Genomic DNA, 22,954 nt, shown 5'->3' with positions numbered 1-22,954 from the left:
GCACGGAATGGTAAGAGTTGAGCAACCAACCTTTCAAAGAGAAAGGCTGATTAGGCTGATCGCAAAAAATGGCAAGAATATGATTATTGACCCTAAGCTAAGGGAGATCACACCGGCGACAATGTGTTGGCCTATAGAAGGGCATTTGGATAAGCTATCATGGGACCCAACGATGTATTTTTGGAGAACTCAAGGACGAACTGATGGGGAAAAGCTGGTTCAATTTTTCAGGTATAACACGAAGATTGGGAGGCAAATTATTCTAGAACAAGAACATGACAAGATTGCGGCAAAGAAATTTTGGATATAGGAGGGCATTAGTGAAATGAGAGTAGATAAATTATGGAAAATGATATGACATAACAGATATGACCGCAAGATAATGATGTGTTTATGGCTTAGTGCACATAGAGCCTTGTCGGAAGGGATGTGGGGTAAAGGCCCCAATGTAAACCCTAGATGTATTGCATGTGGACAGATAGAAAGCATTTCCCATTGTCTATGGGAATGTCATGAGGCAATGGCTGTATGGGGAAGGGCACTACGTTTGATTTGCCATGCCTCTAGTTTGTTCACCCTCAATTGGGGACATGCTTGCTGGATTTGTCTTGAGGATGATGTGGCGTAATACGATAACATATGTGATGCTCAGTACAGAAGGGAGAATGGCATTGTTCGGCTGATCACTGACAATAGGGTACCTACAGCTTGTGCACATAATCAAAAACTTGGAGATCTTTGGACGTTGCTTGCCCCCATTACTATATGGTGTATATGGACAACAAGGTGTACCAGGGTATTTTCAGCACACAAATGCCCTCCAACTGAATCGATTAAGCTAATCTGGCACACATTAATAACTACACTAACAACTGAACTACACTAAGATTGATGGTACTGATGATGCTGGAGAACTAATGAGGCTGAATTTTCGAAAGCAATGGTGTACTACACCGATGGCCGCAACAAATGGAATGGATATACTATGGAAGTATGAAGTACCCAAATGGTTGTTCCCCCCTCCCAATAGTTGAACGAGGGGCGTGAAAGACATGGCATATGGGATAGTGAATGTAGGTGATGTGTATGAAAGGATGGCTAGAGACATATGTGAAAGTGTAAGATAAATAAGCACGATCTCTTATGTAGGATAGGATAGTCTTGGCACGGCCTACTCGAGAAAGAGATCGAGTTTGTGCATATTTTAACTAATGGAGTATATTCTTTTTTTGGAAAAAAAGAAAAGAAAGAAAGAAAAAAAGATACACGTCTCATGGGTAAGAGGTTGTTGCCTACCTTAACATATTGTGGCTTACTACCTTTTGATGGAATAATAAGTTTTTATCTTGTTTGGGATATAAATCCCATCTACTCTATTACAAATTGAATATTAACGATAAAAAATGAATAATTAGTTAAAAAAAGAACGATATGCTTAACCACACTCAAGTTAAGGACAAGAGACAAACATAAAATACCAATAGTTTCACAAAGTGCCAAATTTTACCAAAATGGTTGTTGACACGAACAAATATGAAAGAAGATAACTTTGCCTCGGTAACAAAGTCTTAATGTCGTTTCCACATTATTCCCTAATGAAGGGGGTAGCCCAAACCCAAAGGCTCCCAATGTCACGACTTGAATGCGACATCTAACTAGTGTAAAATGTTAGAGAGGATATGTTATTGTAAAGCTGAGAGGGTGTATTTATGCTTGCCATGTGTAAGTCTCTAAGGTTGGAGGTTTATTCATTCATGGCTTATTGATTTGTATAAAAGGGGGATATTCACCATAGTTTATTATCAAGAAGATTGCCACATGTAATTGAATATTCCCCAATCCCAACTACATCTCATCAAAACCTTTGCCTCACACCAACAAAGTCTCAACAATATCTTAGGATGCCATAATGAAGGGGATAGTCCAAACACCAAAGGCTCCTGGTGTCATGACCTAAATGAGAAATCTAACTAATGAAAGAATTAGAGAGTAAGTGTTATTATAAGGTTGAGAGAGGGTGTATTTGTGGGTTGTCACATGTAAGTCTCTCAGGTTGCACAATGATTCATGCATGGCTTCTTGATTATATAAAAGGGGGTCTTCAGTAGAGTTAATTTCAAGAAGATCAAAACACATCATTCAATGCAAGCTTTTTGTATTGTCCCCAAATCTTGTTTTGTGGAAGTTTCATCATCATCTTCTTCTAATACATTTTCTCTTTCTTCTTGTCCTACCATCATCACATCAAACTTAGCCATTGAGCTCGACCAAATTATGGCAGTCCTTTGGCAACGTCAACTATGGATAGCGTTCTAAAGGAGTCCCTACATGAGCTTTGAAAAACATATCTATGACATCAACTTCTAGATTTGGGGAACCTCTAGAGCTTGAGATCAACATCTTCAACAAATTTGGTGGCAACTGAGCCCCAATATGGGGATTTCTACTCATTTTCTTTGCAATTGGGGAGATACTCTTAACAAATTTAGGCTGGTTGTACTTGTTGGCTCACTCATGGTTGGCTCAATGCAAGCATGCTTCATGCCATTGATGAAAAAATTGTCCTTTTCGGAAGATTTTTAGCTGTTCTCGTTGATTTCGAAGCAACCTTTGATGATTGCAACAAATATGTAATCCCTAGTGAACAAACTTTACACCCTACTGCAAAGATCAGGGACAATATTTACATTCACAACTTTGTCCAATGATGTGAATGGGGATAACAACAAATTCTCAACTAGTTCTATTGTGGGCTCCAAAACAATGTATCCAAGAGCTCAATATACTTGAGCCAGTCACCCTCCATGAGGAAATTATCCAAGTTGTATGATGTGACAAGTAACTATACAAATTTCATCACGAACAATATACTTGAGCCAATCACCCTCCATGAGGCAGTTATCCAAGTTGTATGACGTGACAAATAGCTATACAGATTTCATCAAGAACAATATGTGCTAGCTCTAGTGAACCCAATGAGATAGATAAGGTCAGATGTCCCAAGAATTCCTGAGTGCATGTGAAGTGTTGAGCATAACCATTAGGGACTTGAGCTAAGGAAGATGGCTTGTTAATAAGGGTTGCATGGCTTAGCAGATGAGGCCCTACTTATGAGAATGATTTTTAATTTAACCTTATCAAACAGGGTTTAGGAGATAAGACCCTACATATGAGAACAATTCTTAAGTTAATCTTAATTTAACCCAATCAAGTAGGTTCTCCACTGAATGTTTGATTCCAAATCAAGTTGTAGAAACAGGAAATGTCTCACACAACAGAAATAAATGTCCTGGATCTATAAATTTAGAAGTAAAAAACAGACATTTAATCCAATGTACACCCTCCCAAGTATTAATTGCAGATTCAAGAGCAATGATAGAAATAGCTAATAATAAAACGGCTCACCTGAGCATATTGCAAAATGAAAAGAGAACACAAAAACTCTTAAAATTGGGCTCGCCAAAGCACACAAGCAAATGTAAGGATTCCATGCAACAAGGTTGATTACAAAAGAAAAAGGAAACATAGCTTTTATAAAGAATGTCATTTAAAGAGTTAGCACACGTACCATGCTGCATCTTGAGGTGATAAATAAAGACATGTACTCATGGGATTTCTTCAATTTCATAATTTGTCTTTACATAATCAAGATCTTCATACAATTCAATGGCTTTGTTTATTCTTCATAAAATAACTACTTTATAGCGGGGTTTTGCTTCTTTTCGGCAACTTGGGGCAAGATGCAAGCAATTTCATCAATCAAACAAAGAAAACACCCTCTCCCTTCTCGAGAAGGTGATTTTAGCAAAGAATTTTTGTTCACGTATAAGTTGGTATCCAGAGGTAGATGACTGACTGATGGTTCATAAACTAATAATTACAAATGGAGATGTAAGCAGAGCATATACATCTATACCACTATCACTTTCAAATGATTTCATATTTTTATGAGCAACAAGAACTCGAAGCTCTTTGAGTTCCTCTGTCACCTAAGAGCATCCCGCTTGCAGATTGAACAGGTTGAGCCTTGGGCAACTTCCTTGCTGCATAGACAGAATCAATGATATTACAAGAAACAATTATAACACGCACCTATTGCCATCATGCATAGAATTCCAAAACATATATAGCAGCAAACGTGTATGGTTTTTACACACCAATTTCATAGAATAGTTCATTCACATTGTGTGCACTTTTAGCTGAAGTCTCCATGAAGAATAATCCATTCTCTTCGGCATATTTATGTGCTTCCTAAACATAAAGAATCATAATTTTATGTTAGAATATATTGATCAAAACATGAAAATTCGTCAAAAGAAAAAAAGAACCTAAAGAAGGTATTACCTCTGCTTCTACTTTCCGTTTTGAGGCCAAATCCGACTTATTTCCCGCTAATGCCATCACAAGGTTTGCATTTCCTTTATTGGGTGCAGAAGAGACGAATGGGTTTTACTTTTAGCTAAAATAAAATGCAAGATGTGCACTTTATATGATCTAAGTTTAAGTAAATTTATGCAGCTCTGGTTTGTCTAATTATGTAATTACAATCACAATCTTTTGACATTGTAATTTGTTACAACTACTAATTTTCAATTTATGATATAAACTAGAACTACATTTTTCATCATTCATATGTTCTCAGTTCTGACAACAAAAACAGTTATACATAGCAGAACAAGCTTGATGTTCATTGATTATAAATTAAGTCAATGGAAAATACCTTGTCGCTGAAGCTCTTGTACCCATTTCTTTGCTCGGGTAAATGAGTCCTGCACAAGTCGCTTAAGGCAATTAGTGGGTCATTCCACACAGCAAGTTGAAAACATGTGTCAGCATATTATGCTTGGATAAATTGCAATCCTTCTCTCTCTCCAAGAAAAACCATTTTCTTAAGAGTGGAAAGATCTACAGATAAAAACACCTTTCAATAATGTCTACCTCTCAATGCACCTACCCAACCAAAAAACGCTCGCATAGGTATAAGTTTCCTTATTCATAAATCATGTTAACTTTTTGTATCCAATAGTTTGGAGAAAATACCTTTTGACCCAGACATAATTCAAAAAACAAACTTTTGCTAGGAAAATGGATGGGTGAAATGGTTGCAATAATTCCTCTTGTAAATATTATGAGTTTGTGCTTGCAACATGCATAATCAGTCGCAGTTTACCCTCGCCTAATCACGTCCTTCTTGAGTATGGTAGAGAGCACAAGTATGTGAAGTTATTTGCCTAAAATAATGTACCGTGCTTGCACTTGAAACTATAGCTAACAAATGACTCATTGTCTAGCTTCCTCAAATGGCAATGAAAATAAAGCCCCTTGTGAGAAGGAAAAAAACTTGCTATCCATGATTCTCTGCCTTGTACACTATACTCCACACACCATGAGAGCATGTATTCATATTTCATTGGGCCACATTGGAAGCCATCAACCAAGAATGGAGGAGATCCAAACATCTCCTTGAAGAAAACAAAGATACACGAGAATATATAAACATTTTATTCCACCACATTGAAAGCCATCAACCAGAAATGGAGGACTGCCAAACATAGATATAAGTTTGAGTACTATAGGAGGGAGCAGGCTGCATTAACAGTCAATGTTGGGAAAATTGTGAGGGTGGCTTGCTGGTGCCCAAGCTTACATCAGGTCTGCATAAGAGAGATAGCTGTGCCATCACACTGATCCACACATGTTCACACACATTCAAAATAAAACCAGGGGCAGGCTGAATATTGCGTAGAAAAAGAAAACATGGGATCTTGGTTGCCTCAATGTACCAGAGATAGACGAACATGTCGTCAGGAATAATGTGTTAGCTGCTCATGGGTTGTGACTGCTTTATCTGCACACAATGTTCAACCTACTTGATGTTTGATGCACTTGTGCAATACCTTGCACCTACTCATTCACGCCCATTGGTTGCCTCAATACGGAAAGATGGGATCAACAAGATGATAACATTCACAATGGAAGTAGCAAATAATGCCAAAATTTTCCACACTAAGGATGCTCCGCTTTTCCTCCTTCAGTACTCCTATTGATCATCTCTCACCGTTTCAAATCCCAAAGTCCTTAACACTTTTGACCCCTTTTATATGATTACGCTACCTTACATGTCCCCAACCACATATCAGGAAGCACTACGGCTCTGGAGGAGTGGCTGTGTTGTACAAAAAACAGCTCCCCGATAGAGTGCATGTTGTACCTATGGATACGAATCAAGAGAGGGAACCTTAAGGAACTATACATTGCAATTTGTTATATTCAAGGCTTGCATCTCTCGGAGAATCACCATATCTACAATTATATGATGATATCATAAGATTTTCTGCTATGGGGAAAATAGTACTAATAGAAAACATCAATGCCTGAACAATGATGAACAAACAACTATGTTTGATACCAGTAAGGCTATGCACAGAGAAGTTATGGCAGAAGAAGTTGGTCTAAAGCAGCAAGCTCAAGATATGAGTGGAGTAACAGAATATGGCAAACATTTTCTCACCTTGGAAAGTGCACATGGGATATATAACGGTTTGTAAGAATGAACCAGATCAGATGCTTTGACATGTAGGAACCCAAAAGTAGGTGCAAGCAGGTCTCTTATCCCGAAATAACAGAATACACTATCTCTGCTAGACCTATTGATTTGGCAGCAGATCATGCATATCTAAGCGTTGAGATGAAGGGTGGATGCACAAGGGATGTCTATACTAAAAGAGATATTGAGCTAGCTAAATACCAACTAACTCTGGAGACAGTTAATCTGTATAATTGTGGGGTATATAATAGCATTCTAAAATTGGATCCTTTCACAGCTAGATGAAGTTGCACAAGGATTGACCAAGTCATTGAATAAAGGAGCCACAAACACGCTTCTCCACATAATAGGCAATGAGCCCAAACCTGGTCAAGACTCGTACAAAATAGTTGGTATGTTGAGGAATGTCATGCTACAAGAAGATGCTTGCAACGTGAAGTAACTCGGGGGATTTATATACAAACAAGCAAGATCAACTTTTCAATGTCTCATGAGTAAGAAGAAGAGATCATATTTAGCTAAATTTGAAGGTCATGTGTATCACTTGTTCCTAGGACAAGACAGTACAAGAGCATGAAAAATGTTTAATGAGAGGCAATCTATTACACAGCTGACCTCACCTCAGCTGTGGCATGAATATGCAAAGTACTATATGATATCCCTGGGCAGGCCCCCCTCTCCCACCCACATGGGTCACATCCACATGAATCCAGCTTTTTTACTCCACAAAATGTAACAAATTCCATTGATGGGTTACAGTTTGGGATGGCCCAAGATCATGATGGATTGGTGGGTGAGCACTTTATCTATGCCTGTGACATCTTGCTTCCTTTTCTAGCACACACCTTTACTTGGCAAATTATAAGGCTCCATCCTAGAGTCAGAATTGAATTTATGAGCAGAGAGAAATGGCTGCCATTCAGCTGGACAGGCAGACTTTCGGAACAGGTTCACAACTTTGGATCACATATTGACCCTCCGAGCCCTTATTGAGGAGTGCAGAGGCCAGAAAGAGGGTTTATTGCTGCTTTCTGAACTTCTGAAAAGTCAACACTGTACCACCCGCTTGGCTAATGCAACAGCTAGAAGGCCTTGGGACTCCCTATAGATATGCAATGGGGAATCTAGGCACTGTATCATACATAAATCCATGTCAGGAACGGTGCAGTCTCCCAATGGGTTGTCGGATGCTGTGAACTAGCATAATTGGAATTAAACAAGGATGGCCACTATCACCCACTCTCCTCAACCTCTTAATAGATGAGGTGTCACATTACATAGAAAGATTTGGCAGTTTGGAAGCATGCCTAGCAGGTATAGCCATACAAATATTGCTATATGCTGATGATATTGTGCTGATCTCCAACTTCCGGAAGGACTACAAAGACATCAAAATGCCTTAAAAATATTTTGTGCGGACAAAGACCTTTCGGTTAACATGGATAAAACTAAAGTGATGGTGTTTAACACCACGCAAACATGGCTAACAATATCAGAACCAGAATTCTTCTTGGGAGATTGAAAGGGTATCACAAACATGATCCTATCCTACACGTACCTAGAAGTAACATTCACTGCACCTTGGTTCTCCTTACGGAAAGCTTGTTGTGCTCGACTTCTCGAGGATATGTAGCCTTGGTTCTTTTGAGATACAAAAACCACGAACTAAATTGTGGCTATTCAATACATTTGTCACACCAACTCTACTCTATGGAGTCGAAACTGGGGAGTCGGGACCACGTGTTAAAAAGCTAAATAACTGGAAGGATTTTTAGAGACCTTTAGTCTCAATTATTGCCCACATGATTAGAAGCAAAGCATCGGTGCCCCATGATATAATCTTGGCATAATCTGGGCAGAGATGGGAGCAGCCCCAATAATCCGTGAGTAGTGTCCGACGGCTTTGGGATTCCCTAAACAAAGGTACTCAAGGTTGGCATTCATGTCATCAAAACAACTTGCTGAACATGGAGATATTCATCGCTGGTATGCTGAAAAACAGCAATGGTTTTACTCACATGGCATAAACATAATATGCATTGTTCCCACTCCAATATAGTTTGCATTGTCCCCATCTTAACACGACCATCAGCCCCATAACATCTCTTGGTAGGAAGATGGGCCACTATAAGACACTTTTTGCACACATCAGAGGTTGGATTCGTCATCGGGCCCTCTTATATGGACATACATCAACTTAGAGATTGAGGTAGGCAGATATGCACAAATACCACTATAAGAAAGAAATTGCCAATCGTATCATTAAGGAGTGGAATCTGGCAACTAGCAAGGTAATGGAAATAAGAGGGAGATGCCCATGCCTCTTTAACCAAGGCTTTGGCCCACTAGCAAGGTAATGGAAAATGAGGACCAACCTTGCTCGGGGCTTTTCTTGCTAGAGCTGAACAGACACAGGGACAAGTTATTGAAGGACAACAATAATACAGCTACACAAGCTCATCAACAAAGAACGGCCATAGCATTTTTTAGCCCCATCACTCCTACTCATGCTACAAGTCAATTAATGGCTATAGAAACAGGCTCCCAACTAGCACATTGCAAAGGGATTACAATAGGTTGGGAAATAGCAGTTGTTCATGAGTGTATGCCCCAGCCTCATGAACCACAATCCCATCAACCTGTCATCGACAAATACAGATCATTATCTCCCGCCATCACAGGTGCTTCCCTTGCTTCGAAGACCTCTCCATTCTGGATTAACCTATGCTAGAGATCTTTTGAAGACAAAAAACACGATATATATCTGACTTGAGAACCTTACGTGTATAGATGAAGAGATTCTTTAGTCACGACTTAATTCTATTTTTATTTACTTTTTAATTAGTTACATTTATTTTAGTTTTCTGTTCTCAAAGATGAGACAAAATTTTAAGATGTAATCTCTTGTTTGGTCTTAGAGGCCATTTCGGCCTCTTAAAAGGAGTTAATATATCCTTCTTTGTTTCATTCTCACACATATGCGTTATGGTTTTTCTCATTATAAATTTCTCTTTCCCTTGCAAGTCATAGTTCCTCATCTTTTATGATGCACTCTTATTTCTCTTCTCTGAAGGAGAAACACCATTCTATTAACAAAAAGCTCAGCTTAAAAATTTAGAACAGTTGTTGAAAAAAAACATACGCTATTTGTAATATCATACACAATGATTGCTGCAGCAGCTCCTCGGTAGTACATCGGTGCCAAGCTATGGTACCTTTCCTGTCCAGCCGTGTCCCAGATCTCAAATTTCACAGTGGCATCATTCACAGCAAGTGTCTGTGAGAAAAACGCTGCCCCAATTGTCGACTCCTGTCCACAGCCACAAACCAAATGGATTCGAGTTCAAAAACTTCAATATTTATGTATCAATACATCACACACATGTATATGTACAACACACATTTACATTAAATTTTTTTTATATGCGTGCCACACATAAATTATAGATACTGAAAGGAACTAATTTTGCAAGACATACATGCACATAAATGGCATATACACTGAAGTGAAGGGATAGATAACATTTTCCATTTATCTAGGGCCCATTTATATACAGTGATATATATTGATTGTTGGTGCCTCTATATCTGAGTGCCCACAAAAGCGAGGCTAAGTATGTAATCACACACACGCACAATATGTACAGGCAAGCAAAAGAGACTACTATGTTAATTCTCGTACCTGATAGTCATGGAATTGACCTTTGACAAAACGTAGCACAAGGCTGGATTTTCCAGCTCCCATATCACCTAAAAGAACCTGTATAGAGGTAAAAGAAAATCCTAAAAATGAGAAATAGAAAGAAAACTAAAATTTAAAATGTTGAGGGAATTGAGCAAAATTTAAAATAAGTGAATGGAAATTGAAAGGAAATGGAAAGAAATAGACGAAGAGAAGCAGATAAGCCATGGAAATTAACCCTAGCGGATCAGTTAATCAAAAGACTAAATGCAAGGTGAAAGAAGATCAGAAATAAAACCCTTACCTTCAAAATTAAGAGGCGGCAGACATGACTATGGAAAGAAACTAAAGGAACAGGAGAGCTGTATTTCAAAATAGAGAAAATAAAAGAACTCTACAAATTTCAGAACGAAGAGGGAAAATAAAATCCGAAACGTCAAAAGAATGGATGGGGAGAACAACCCTAAAATTTCAGACGGAACGGGAGAATAAGCCCTAAATTTGAAGGTTGAACAGAAAGGGAAATGGAATTGAAGAAAAACATAGAGCAGATCAGGCAAAAAAAAAAACCAGGTCCAGGTTGGAAAATTACCAGTTTAGCCTGCATGTTGGTTGTGCCCGTGGTCGCCATAAGCCGGATGAAAAACGAGAGAAATGGATTAGGGTTTCGGGATGTGGACACAAAGAGGGGAGACAGAGGAGCAGGAAAGAAAGAAGAAAGGAGAACACGGGGAAAACAGGAACAAAACTCCCAAAAGAATACACAGAGGGAGGAGCAGGGGAAAGATCTTTACTTTTTCCACCCTGTGTGTTCTACACGTGGCAAGATCTCAGTCGTTCCAGCATGACTTGGGCTGTGGGTACTACTTAGATCTGAGAAGCAACAAGAAGCAGGGGATTATCAGAGGATGATGGGTTTCTGAGCCAAAAAAGAAGTCCTGTAGACATTGCCTTGGTTTTTCTCTCTGCTCTCTGTTCGGAACACATCAGAGCATCGCAATCATTTTCTCCCGCTGGTTTTTGCGCCCAATTCCCAATTCATGCCCGACTCGCGGAAACCATATATCTCGATCGAGTTCTTGGGAAGGGGGGTTCTTCTCGGAAAAGCTTTCAGGCAGAGTCTTCGCTTCGGCCTGATTCCTTTCCGAATGTATCTATGGAAGATGATGATTCAGGGAGTACTCCTGCTGTTTGTTCATACCAAATCTTGCTTTGAGGTTTTTTCTTTTGACATTTCCGGAGTCTATTGTGAATGAAAAAGGGCATAAACTTGTCTATCAGCAATGACAGCTCATTGGATTATTCCAAGGGTTTCATCTTCATAGACAGTATGAAAATCAAAGGGTGTATGTGAAGGCAAGGTAATGCTACTACTATCCATGTCATCAATGGCACGGCATAACCTACATGGATTGCTTAGTTAAGAAGAGTTTCAATGAGGTGTAGCATAGTTTGAGCTGTGTTCAGTGATCTTGTGCAATGCTTGGAAGGGTGTTTCATACAGTAATTTCCCACATTACATCTCAGATTATGCATGTTCTTAAGAAATTTTCTGCTCACAGAGGGATTGCAAGCTAGTTTATTATGCATATTCTGACGAACCACTCCAAGCCTGGTACAATCTTTTTGCTCACTAAGGGATTGCAAGCCAGTTTATGCATATTCAATTAGGTGTGAAATAGTTTTTTTGATCTTGTGCATTGCTTGGAAGAGTGTTTCATACAGTACAAGTGTTTTTCTGCTCACAAAAAAGGATTGCAATCAATTATACAAGGCTATATATAATGGTGAAACAAAGAGAATTGGATTGCATTGCAGGGTTTCAAGGTTTTGCACATTGTGAACGTCTTATGAGATGGGTTCAATGCTCTTTTTTTTTTTTTTGGCCTTTCACTAAAAGAGAAAAATCTTTATATATTCTTAGGGTTTAGGGTTTAAGGGAAGGTATGGCCATGGATGGCCATGTCGCAAGGTGAGCCTATGACATTATGAATTGCCTGCTTTTGAAAATATGCTTGCTTTCCATTGCTATCTCGATGTCTTAGATGAGCATCTACACTCTAACGCTAAATCATTATCTTCTGTCTATGGCGGTCCAAAGAAATATCATCCTATTCTGAGATCTTCCTGCCACAGATCTCCCTCATTCTTATGCACATTATCAGAGTCCATCCCAAGGGAGAACCTCACTGAAACAGTAGTGAACCGCATCACTACCTATCAGATGTGGCTTTAAACCCTAAAAACCATGAAGCCAGATACTCATAGATCAAACTGTGTTCAGTGTTCTTTATAGATTAATTCCAATTATTAACTGCATCATTTCATCATCCAGCTGTGATGGCCTCAGTGAGAAGTTCATTAATAAGTTTCACATCCGCATATTGTGTCTACAATTGGGAGAGATTCACTGTATCATCATCATAGGCCATCACTAGATATGAACACACATAAACTTTGAAAAACTACATAAATTGCTTTGCAGAAAACGCCTATAACCTAAACTTCTATATATATATCTGGCATGATCCTCAGATGCAGGCCTCAGAGAGAAGATTAGTATTAGCTTGTAAAAACAGGAAATCTTTTGTCATCACGAATGTGATAAGACATCAACCCTTACATTTTCTTCATCACAGGCGCAAAAATTCAGAGGAAGCCACATTTCCGAGACATGGAGTCAAGATTCAGAGGAACCCATTTCAATTCCACTGCAACGAAGCAGAAACCAAAACCCAGATCTCTCAAGGTCCACAATCATGACGAGAGTGTCAGAGGAATTGAAGGAAGGAGGAAACCAGAGTGTCAGAGGCATAACTGCGCCCTTTCGAGCGTGGCAGGGCGTCATGGGTGTGACTGTGGGGTAAGAGGTATGGCAGCAGAGGAAACCCTAGAAACAGAGGTCTATGAACAGAAGAGAGAGAGAGAGAGAGAGAGAGAGAGAGAGAGAGAGAGAGAGAGAGACAGAGAGAGGTGTCATATGTGTGTGTGTGTGTGTGTATATGTATATATATATATAGAGAGAGAGAGAGAGAGAGAGGTGTTAATAATACCTCCTAAGTAAGGGGCCATTCACACCATATGTAAAAAGCTCGAGAAAACCAAGTCCATGAAGAGGAAGAAATACATATGTGTGTGTGTGTGTATGTATATATATATATATATATATATTGTGAAATGCACATAAAGAGAATCAAAACCACCTTGTTTAGCTTCTTACTTCTTGCTCAATTTATAGTAGATACAAAGGTACCCATTTGGGTTGGCTTAACTACATTCGTGTTAAAAGGGTTGCACAAAGGAACGCATGTACACCACAACAACAACATGAAGGAATGCACTTGCATCAAAGGGACACCACATTTCCTCCTTGAGAGAAACAAGGAGTTTTACGACATGGGGAAAAGACGAGTGCTAGAAGGATTGGGGTGGCATAGGGCTTGAAGCGGGCAACATGGGCGGAGGTGAATCGACTGTTGGAATCGCATCAGAGCAAGTAGTGGATTTGATAGCGGGAACTATGGTGAACGGGTCAATCTATTGGTGCATGAGGGATTCGCTAAGACCGATGTCGTGAAGGATTCCAGCCATAAAGAGAAACGGAACCAAGTGCATGCGAATGGGTGTGTGCACCAATGCACACTATTGAGCGGCAAGCTCAACCGGATTTGGATCGGTATCCGGATGGTATCTGGAAACAACCAGCCGGATCGAAGAGCCGGATTCGAGTGCGAACCGGATGCCTAGTAGTAGCCTAGACTACTAGGTAATCATTGTCTCGTAGTTAGTGTCAGTCGCACGTAGGAATATTGAAGTACGTTGTACTTCTGTCAATCATTTTAAGGACTTGTATAAATAGTGCTATTGTAGCACATTGTATGTACACAAAGTACATGTAAAAAATCAAGAGATGGATTCTTGTTAAGCGGAATAGGTGTGAACTATGTGTGTGTATGAGAGAGAGAGAGAGAGTGAGTGAGAGAGACAAGGAGTATACGCAAGGTAAATATATTCACAAAGGAGAAAGACTCAACTCAATACAAGGTGGGAGGAGGGTGCTTTATATAGTCACCCTCTCTCTTTATTAACTACAAGGCTCATGGAGCATGGGGAATGTGAAAGCTCATAAGTTATGTGTCATAGAATATGATTCTATGACTCATACTAAATGCTAGAATACAAAGAGGTGACTTAATGGTGACTCTTGACCGTTGGAGTGTCTATTCACTCTCAAGGTGAGTTCACACACTAGACCAAGTTGAGCTTGATTCTCAACAACCTCCACCAAGCACACACGCTGAATCTAGCAACACCCGGAAGCCGTACTACTATTATTGCCGGCAAGAAGCCCACTATAGTAATCAATGTCCGGCGAAGAGCTATGACAAGCGACCAACGGTGAACATGGTAGACGCGGAAGTCGCGGACATACAACAAGTCACTACAAGATCAAAAGGCAAAGCCACATAGTGGGAAACTCAAGAAGCCATCCGGAAGCAGGCAACCGAATGGGTGAAGAAGGCAAATGAGCAGAATGCCGCAGAGCTCGAACAACAAAAGGAGAATGCCGAAGAGCTCACCGGCCCGGGGCAGCCCGAAAACCCAACATGGTAGGCGTTACAAGAATGCCAAATAACGCTGCCATTAGGTCGGCTATTGCAACTTGTACCACGCTTCATGGAAGGATTGAAGACAGGAAGGACGGCAGCCGACACACCACCGGCTCCGGCATTCTTTTCAAATCCGGAGGAAGGACCGGCATTGGTGGACACGAGCAATCCGGCAATCACAACCATCGTGAAAGGAAATGAGCTACCGAGCACGATTATCGATGGAGGATCCGGCGTGAACGTGATTAGCCTCCAAACGTGTAACACTCTAGGAATCCATGATTGGGAACCGTGCCCGTTTTGGCTTCGGATGGCGGACACAAGCTCAGTACGGTCGACCGGGTTAATACGTGATCTGGAAGTGACCATCGGGGGTCATACATTTCGCATTTCCGCAGTAGTTCTCCAACTACAGGCTCAGGGAGCTTACCCACTATTGTTGGGATGCCCTTGGTTAAAAACAACACACATCAAGCAAAATTGGAGGAAGAATATAATTACGTTCCGGCGTGGAAAAGCGAAAGTACGAGTACCGACTCAACCACGGTCCAGTACCAGAAAGGAATCGACGCCGCTATATGCGGAATGTGTCAACATGCTGGAAGGATTGGCGGATGAAGAGGTCGATCAATACTTACAGGAAAATCCGAAGATTGTACCTTTGTTCGAGATTGATGTAGCCGAAACAGTATCACCGTACATACTGCAACCGGACGGGACCGACGAGGAACCGGATAAAGAAGTAATTCGGGAATTACGGCAAGCACAGGAGGCACTGGAAAGAGAAATGGCAGTGTCGTAGCGCGTGAAAGCATCCCAACTAGAAGAGGTGAACCTAGGTACCACAGAGGACACAAGACCGATGCACATTGCCAAGGAAATGACCCTGGAGAACAAAACGGCAATGATCACACTCCTAAAAGAATTTCGCGATGTGTTCGCCTGGTCCTACGAGGACATGTGGGGACTTGATCCTCAGTTGTATCAACACCAGATACATCTGAGTAAAGACGCCAAACCGGTAGCCCAACGACGTTACCAGATGAACCCGAATTACGCAACAAAAGTCAAAGAAGAAATCGACAAGTTACTAAGAGTGGGCTTCATCCGACCGGTAAAGAAAGCCACATGGCTCAGTTCGATAGTCGTAGTACCCAAAAAGAACGGTAAGATAAGAGTGTGCATCGACTACCGGAAATTGAATGTGGTTATGGTAATAGACGCCTTCCCACTTCCATTCACGGATGGAGTCCTGGATGCGGTCGCCGGTCATGAGGTGTACAGTTTTCTGGATGGTTTCAGTGGCTATAATTAGATCTGGATGCACCCCGCCGACCAGGAGAAAACCGCTTTTGTCACCGAATGGGGAGTCTTTGTTGCCGTAGTGATGATATTCGGACTAAAAACGGCGCCGACAACCTTCCAACGGATCATCATGGAGATTTTCGGAGAATTCATTCCGGCGTTCATGCAGGTGTTCTTGGACGACTTCCCTGTTTATAGTCTGGAAGGGGATCACCTTCAACACCTCTGACTATGTTTGGAGAAATGTAGGGTTTACCGACTAAGCCTTAACCTGGCAAAATACGTGTTCGGAGTAACTAGCGGAGCGTTACTGGGCCACATAGTGAGCAAGGATGGTATCGCAGTGGATTTGGACAAAGTAAAAGCAATCCTGGAAACACCGGCACCTGTACATAGCAATAAGACCCCGGAGACGGAACCAGTCCCGGAGATAGTGGCGGCGCAAGCAAAAGAGCTTGCTGAATTGAGAGATGAACTGGCTGCACAGGAAGCATTACGCACCCGAGAGTGGGACTTGAAGAAAGCGGTAGAAGAAGAGCAAAGAAAGACTGCTGAGAACCTCCGCCGGGCATAAGAGAATCTGCGGAAAGGACATCAGGCATATGACCAGCTGAAGGAGGAGAAAGAGAAGGCGTTGCAAGAAAAGGAGAAGCTGTGCCGGATGGCGGAAACAGAGATCGAAAGACTTAAAGAAGAACTCCGTCAACAGAAGGATCGGGAAGACCGTGCTCGCCGGCAACTCAACCAAAAGCTGAAGCAAAAGACCGATGATTTTGACCTGCACCGGGACTACAAGCACCTGGATACGGAGCATAAGAAATAGCAAGAGAAGATGGCAGAGCTCCGGCAGGAGGTGCATCAAGCTGAGACGGCGCTAGCGGAGGAACGGGCTAAAAGAACCACGCTGCTGGAGGAAGCCGCGCAAGAACGTATGGAGCTCCATAAGTAGCATTATGAAGGGAAGGAAAGAGCGACAATGGTATTGCAGAGGTTGCAGAACACCTATCAAAACCAATTGTCACATTACCGGGAGCAGGAGGCAGCTACAATGGTGCTGATCAAGCAATTGAAGGACGAATGGCAAGCCGCGGAGGACAAATCAAAGATGGGATTGGAGAGGATCCAGTTCATCGTTTAGGCATGGAGGAACAAGACAAAACGCTTGATTGACGAAAGCTCCGCGCAATGGTGGGACAAATGGGCAAAACACACAACCGAGCTCCAGTTGCTAAGGGCGGACGCAGAAAACCGGCAGAAGGATGGCGATGACTGCTACAAGGGAGGACTTCACTGCCATAAGAGATGAGTTAGCCAAAGATTTTGTAACTCTGGCGGAGGAATAGTCAGTAGTGGTCCGACAACTGGTAGCACAACTAGACGATGATCGACTAGATGCTCAAATCCAGTTTGAAAGTTATGAGTGGACCAGGCTACGGAGAGAAGAAGCAAAGCAGGCGGCGACCGTCAACCTCAGTGATGAGGAGCCATCACCGGAGCAAGGACCGGACGGAGACAAGGCCGTGACGAGTCAACCGGAGTCAAATCCGTCAGAGTAGTTAACAGAGGAATCACCACCACAACCGCCGATACCGGGAACCGAACAGATGCCATCTAAGGAGCAACAGTCGGAGGAGCCGGAGCCACCACAACAGCAGCAACAACAACCACAACAACAATCACAACAACAACAGCAACAACAGAGTTCCGAAGAACCATTGGATACCCTAGAGCAGAGTATTCTGGATATTTTGGACGAAGGCTAAGGGCCGGATAATGGGATTCGACGTACAAGGTACTGTCCCACGGGTGTGCCATGTGTTACCCGGCCGACAAAGGAGTTAAAGACCAGAATGTGAAAGGGATTGTTATTCGGAATCTATTTTAATTAAGTAGTGAACGGACAGACCGAAATCAGTATGCCGATCCGGATTCGGACCGGTTCCGAACAGGTGCCGGTTGGCACCGTTTTGTACGCAACACCGGTGACCTATATAAAGGCCCGGTTACAATGTAAAACTTTAACGGAGAATTAATATAAGCTTCTTGTTTTATCTTCACGTATTGATTACCGTTTTGTATTAATTGTTATATCTTACGCGTGTATTAAGTGAATGCCATATTGCTAAGTAGCCAATTAAGTCGGATTAATCGTTGTGTCTTAAGTTATCTTGCCGTAACACCCCTTTGGTGAAGTGTCTTCCGTAGACACCCTGTGTTAGGCCATTGTCTGGCCCTAAGGATTAACAATTTCCACACCACAAGTAACTATCATAAAAAGGACCAAATATAAACGATGGCATTTGGCAAGATAAGGCTATTTATATCCATGAAAACTCTCTCAACCTTTGCCAACAAGACCCATTCTCAACATATAAACAAATTCTTGTGGTCCAAGAGAATACATATCTTTACATATCTTGGTAGTAATCCTAGACAACATACCATGGTTGTCCACCATGGCTAGTAGTCTAAAAACTCCATGTTTGCATTTGGTTATGCATATACTAAAGTTGTTCACCATCACTTGGATGTCCACTAGGTGATGCTATTGGACAAATGTTTGGTACACAACAGATGAAGACACAAAAGTAGTCCATGATGCACCTGACGCTTGGGTTAAAAGGTGACGGGTTGCCTTGGATAGTCCCCATCTATCATCTCCCATATGAAAACGACCATGCCCTTCATCTCCACGAAAATTGAAAATGTACTTGTAATTAATCTCCCTATAAACGAAGATGAACTATGCCCTCCTCACCTCACACCATCTGCTTCGATCCCCACACCATCTTCACTCAACCTTAACAGTAAACAAAATTATGCTTCATTCGGTCCGCATCAACCATCTCGCCGCTTACTACCAATGTCTTGTTCACATAACAACAAAATGATTCTAGTGTGATTCTCATCCCCTCATGATTTGCTTCAGTCTCCCCCACCATCGACACTCCTAAAAACAGACAAATTGCTTCATTCAGTCCACATCAACCATCTTGTCGAATACCACCAATGTCCTGTGCAAATAACAACAAAATAAGTGAAAAATGATTCCACATCCCCTCATGATCTTCTTCAACCCTCACACCAACACCACTCATCCGCTCGTCGTGACAAACATGCTTCAAACCCCATTGTCATCATCCCACAACCTATGAGAAGCATAATATCTTCTTAACTCAGCCCATATCTAGAGCCTCTCGTTGACCCTCTTGCCATCACACCAATTACCACGATCTTGTACTGATAGCCAAAAAAATTTTCCTCACCTTCTCATAATGATTTGCTTCAGCCCCCACACCAACATCACTCATCCTAATCACAAAAATAGAAAACTAGCTTCCTCATGTCCCCATCCACCATCTCGCTATCTCCGATAGGTCCTGTGCAAATAACAAAAAAAAGTGAAAAATGTTTCCTCATCCCCTCATGAAGATATCCCACATTATCACTAACATCGCTAGTGTATAATTGTTTACTAAATCATTGTAACCAATTTTTAGATTCTTCACTTCTAGGATCATCTAGATTCACACAAGAGGTTCTTCAAAGAGTGTCTGAGAACTACTTACAATCATAGATTGACATATTCGCATTCATGGGGTTTCCCATTCGAATGCAAACGAATACACATACAAATGCATGGTCAAGTATTCATTTAACCTTGACAATAAAAAGGGACATTAAAAGAGGAAGTATAAAAAGGGACATTAAAAGAGGGACTTGACACCATAGTTCTAGCCATACGTGCTATTTGTGCCATACTCATACGCCAATATTCGTATCATACTCATATGTGAAAAGGCTTCGAGTATGGTTAAAATCCATACGCGGTACATAGATATAATCATATATACATACAGTGTACATACTACATAGTCTGTTTGTGTGTGTGTGAGAAAGAAAGAAAGATATATTAACGTCTTTTAAGGCCAAATTTGGCCCATGAGACAATTGGTTTACAACAAAATGAGCATTTATCCAGTCGTCATAACTAAAATAAAATAAAGTAAACATAGAACTTAAGTTAAAAGAGTTCTAGCAGTGTACAATACGTGGTATACTCGATAAAGGAAGTGACTTTACACTAATCCTAATTTTATTTCCACCCGACCCTCTCAAAAAGAAGTGGGGGGTCAAAGGGTTTTGATGTGGGTGTGACCCGTGGTTCCAATGTAGAGAGTGCCCTAGCCATGGCTTCTAGGCGGTGTAGCTCACGTTCCCTTATTTTCATTATTGCTTCCACACCACGTCGAGTTGCTTTGAAAACTCGACACCCGAGGACGTCTGGTTCTTCTTTGGTTTTTTGCCTCATCAAGGGAAAGGCCAAGTGGTGCAAGTGTGTCAACATTTGTTGGCTCCCCCTGTTCCTGAAAAACTTCATTTGTTACATGTTGGTGAACATTAGCAACATTATTATCAACATTTTGTAACTTATTCTCTCTCTGTTGTTTTAGCTCTAGAATGTATTTGCCTAATTTCTTTATACCTAGAGTATCTAATAGTTTGGGGACGGTGGGAGAAGAACCAAGTATGTCTTGGTATTTTGCCCTTATCTCGGCGTAGATTGGGCACTTGCATGTAAAGTGATACTCATCCTCTATCTCTATGTGACATAACCTACATATCCTTTCCTCCCTAGGGACTCTATTAGTACGACCATTCTCAATCTCAAGTTGGTGAGATGATATTCTAAGTTGTCCAATGGCAACCCTTAGTGCGTGTGATAAGAATACATCTAGATATTTTGGTCGCGTGATAAAACCTAACTTAGAGAAGTGCATGAAGTGTTCCTTATAGTACAACATTTTAGATGGGAGTGGCTCTCGTGGGGTGATCCATTTATACCGAGTGTAAATTTGCCATATGTCTTAGCGTATTACTTTATTGCGGTCCTCATGAGAGATTAAAGTGTTATCAATTGTGTGGTTGTACCTAAGGGGAGGTAGGTTATTAATGTCTAGACCATTCACAAGAAGCCAACTCACCATCATGCCATACCATGAGCTAGTATAGCCAGACTCATACAATGATCGAGAGGCCTTAAAGGCTTGATGAGATATTATATCATGTGGTTGGCTATGTATCCTATGAAGAAAGACTACAAGTTGGAAAAGTGCCTCTACTAACATTGGGGGTAACGTGAACTCAGCCCTAATAATGTCATGTGGTACTGTCGATTTGCTTCGGAGTTGGTGTGATAACATAATCACCAATGGTCTCTCTAATTGCGTCCACATGAAAGATGGTAATCTTGGAGCCCAAACCGTTGATGCATACATGAGGGAGGTGGTCACTAATGAGTCAAAGAGCCACCCTTTAGTCTGTGGCTCTTGAAAGTATGTTTGGTGGCATTGTCTCTCTATGAGTGAGAGGGATGCATGTCCTCTAGTAAGTCTATCCTTCGCTGCCTGTGTCATCGAAAATTTACCTGAGCGAGCACTGAAAGTGACTCCAAGATAGATGTATGATCCAACCACCTCAATTGGGCTATGGGAGATAGTTAGGTGACACTTAGCTCTAACTTGGGTCGATGTGTGGAAGATAAGGACTTTAGTTTTCCCTAGATTTACTACCAATCCTTGTTGTGCACAAAAGTCATCTAAGGCATTAAGATGCCTTTGTAGGTCGTGTTCGGATTCAGAGAGCAAAACTATGTCATCCGCATAGAGCAAGATACGAACCTACGTATCCCCAAGGACTACTCTGTTGCCTCCCTTACGAGTAATAAAATCTGTGATCTCGTTAATGTAGATCCTGTCAGTGATAAGGGGCAACCTTGTTTTACACCAATAGTGCTAGTGAAACAATTGGATAGGCCACCTGGGCATCAGACACACCCGGACACTTGTTCATATAGTGCGTAGATGGCCCAGACCATGTCATCTGGTATCCTCAAGCTTTTAAGCCTATCAAACAATCGCTCTCTAGGGACTGTGTCAAAGGCCTTGCGGAAGTTCACAAAACAACAATATAATTTCTTCTTGTGAGCCTTAGTTTGGTCAATTAAGCATCTAAGTGTGAAGATATAATCAATGGTGGAGAAGGCTCGTCTAAAGCCAGCTTGTTCAGGTGCACGAAGATTTAGGGTCTCCATATAATCGCTAAGCTCTGCTTCCATTATTGCACCATATAATTTAGCAAGGGTATGACCTATCATAATGGTCCTATATGTATTTGGGTCCATGGGGTCCCCCCTTTTATTTATGGGGGCCACTATGTTCATAGTCCACTGTGGTGGAAAACCCTCCGCAAGGGCACAATTGAAGATTAGAGTTAGCAAGGGAGCTAGGCACTCTCTCGCATATATAATGTGATTTGCTCGCAATCTTGTGTGGTCCATGGACTTCCTATGTTGTAATTTCTTTATGACCTTCGCGACCCTCGAGGTCGTGAAAAGTGTCCCCGTGGTAGGTCGGGGTGTGGAAGGCATTGGGATGGGTGGTTGGTTTGGGATTTGGTAAAGTCTCTTTGTATATGTGTGCCAGGTTTCGGGATCTTTGATGGGTGTTTGTGGTCTTGGCTCCCGTGGTTTCTTCCATGACGTGGCGCAATCGCTACTCATGAGCATATGGTAGAGTTCCCAATATTGGGATGCCTCCCACGCCCGTCTCTTACAACGTGTCATCTCTGCACATTTCTTTGCGAGCTTGTATTGAGGTAATACTACCATTGAGTTGTGATACTGTAAGTTGTCTATGTAAGTCCCTACAATCCTCATCATACCATTTATTTTGTGGCATAGATCCTGATCTACCTTGATTTGAGTGTTATGTATATGGGAAACTACTAGTTGTTGCGGAGTGAAGGATG

The 22,954-nt window shown here is 41.4% G+C and overlaps 1 protein-coding gene across 1 annotated transcript; it reads right to left on the bottom strand.

Annotated features, from left to right (window-relative positions):
• Positions 1-3,602: 3,602 nt before the first annotated feature.
• On the bottom strand, positions 3,603-10,953 carry LOC147858861 (ras-related protein RHN1-like). The gene is made up of 7 exons (XM_087325545.1): positions 10,822-10,953; positions 10,230-10,307; positions 9,690-9,857; positions 4,721-4,769; positions 4,345-4,418; positions 4,158-4,251; positions 3,603-4,043 (listed from the first exon to the last, which is right to left on the bottom strand). The coding sequence occupies exons 1-7, from the start codon at positions 10,858-10,860 to the stop codon at positions 3,946-3,948; spliced, it is 600 nt and encodes a 199-aa protein (XP_087181671.1). The 5' UTR covers positions 10,861-10,953; the 3' UTR covers positions 3,603-3,945.
• Between the last annotated feature and the right edge of the window lie 12,001 nt (positions 10,954-22,954).

This window comes from Azolla caroliniana, unplaced genomic scaffold (genome assembly GCF_043228905.1).
Source record: "Azolla caroliniana isolate FFs.n. ecotype wild unplaced genomic scaffold, voAzoCaro1.0.p SCAF_10, whole genome shotgun sequence".
In the NCBI taxonomy this organism is placed as follows: Eukaryota; Viridiplantae; Streptophyta; class Polypodiopsida; order Salviniales; family Salviniaceae; genus Azolla; species Azolla caroliniana.
Note: the sequence above shows the minus strand (reverse complement) of the source record. Positions and strands in the feature narration are given on the sequence as shown.

Coding starts and splice junctions, on each gene's coding strand:
- LOC147858861 (XM_087325545.1), bottom strand. CDS start 10,860: ATGGCGACCACGGGCACAACCAACATGCAGGCTAAACTG. Junction 10,308..10,821: donor CCAACATGCAGGCTAAACTG/GTAATTTTCCAA, acceptor ACCTCTATACAG/GTTCTTTTAGGTGATATGGG. Junction 4,252..4,344: donor AACGGAAAGTAGAAGCAGAG/GTAATACCTTCT, acceptor CTTTATGTTTAG/GAAGCACATAAATATGCCGA.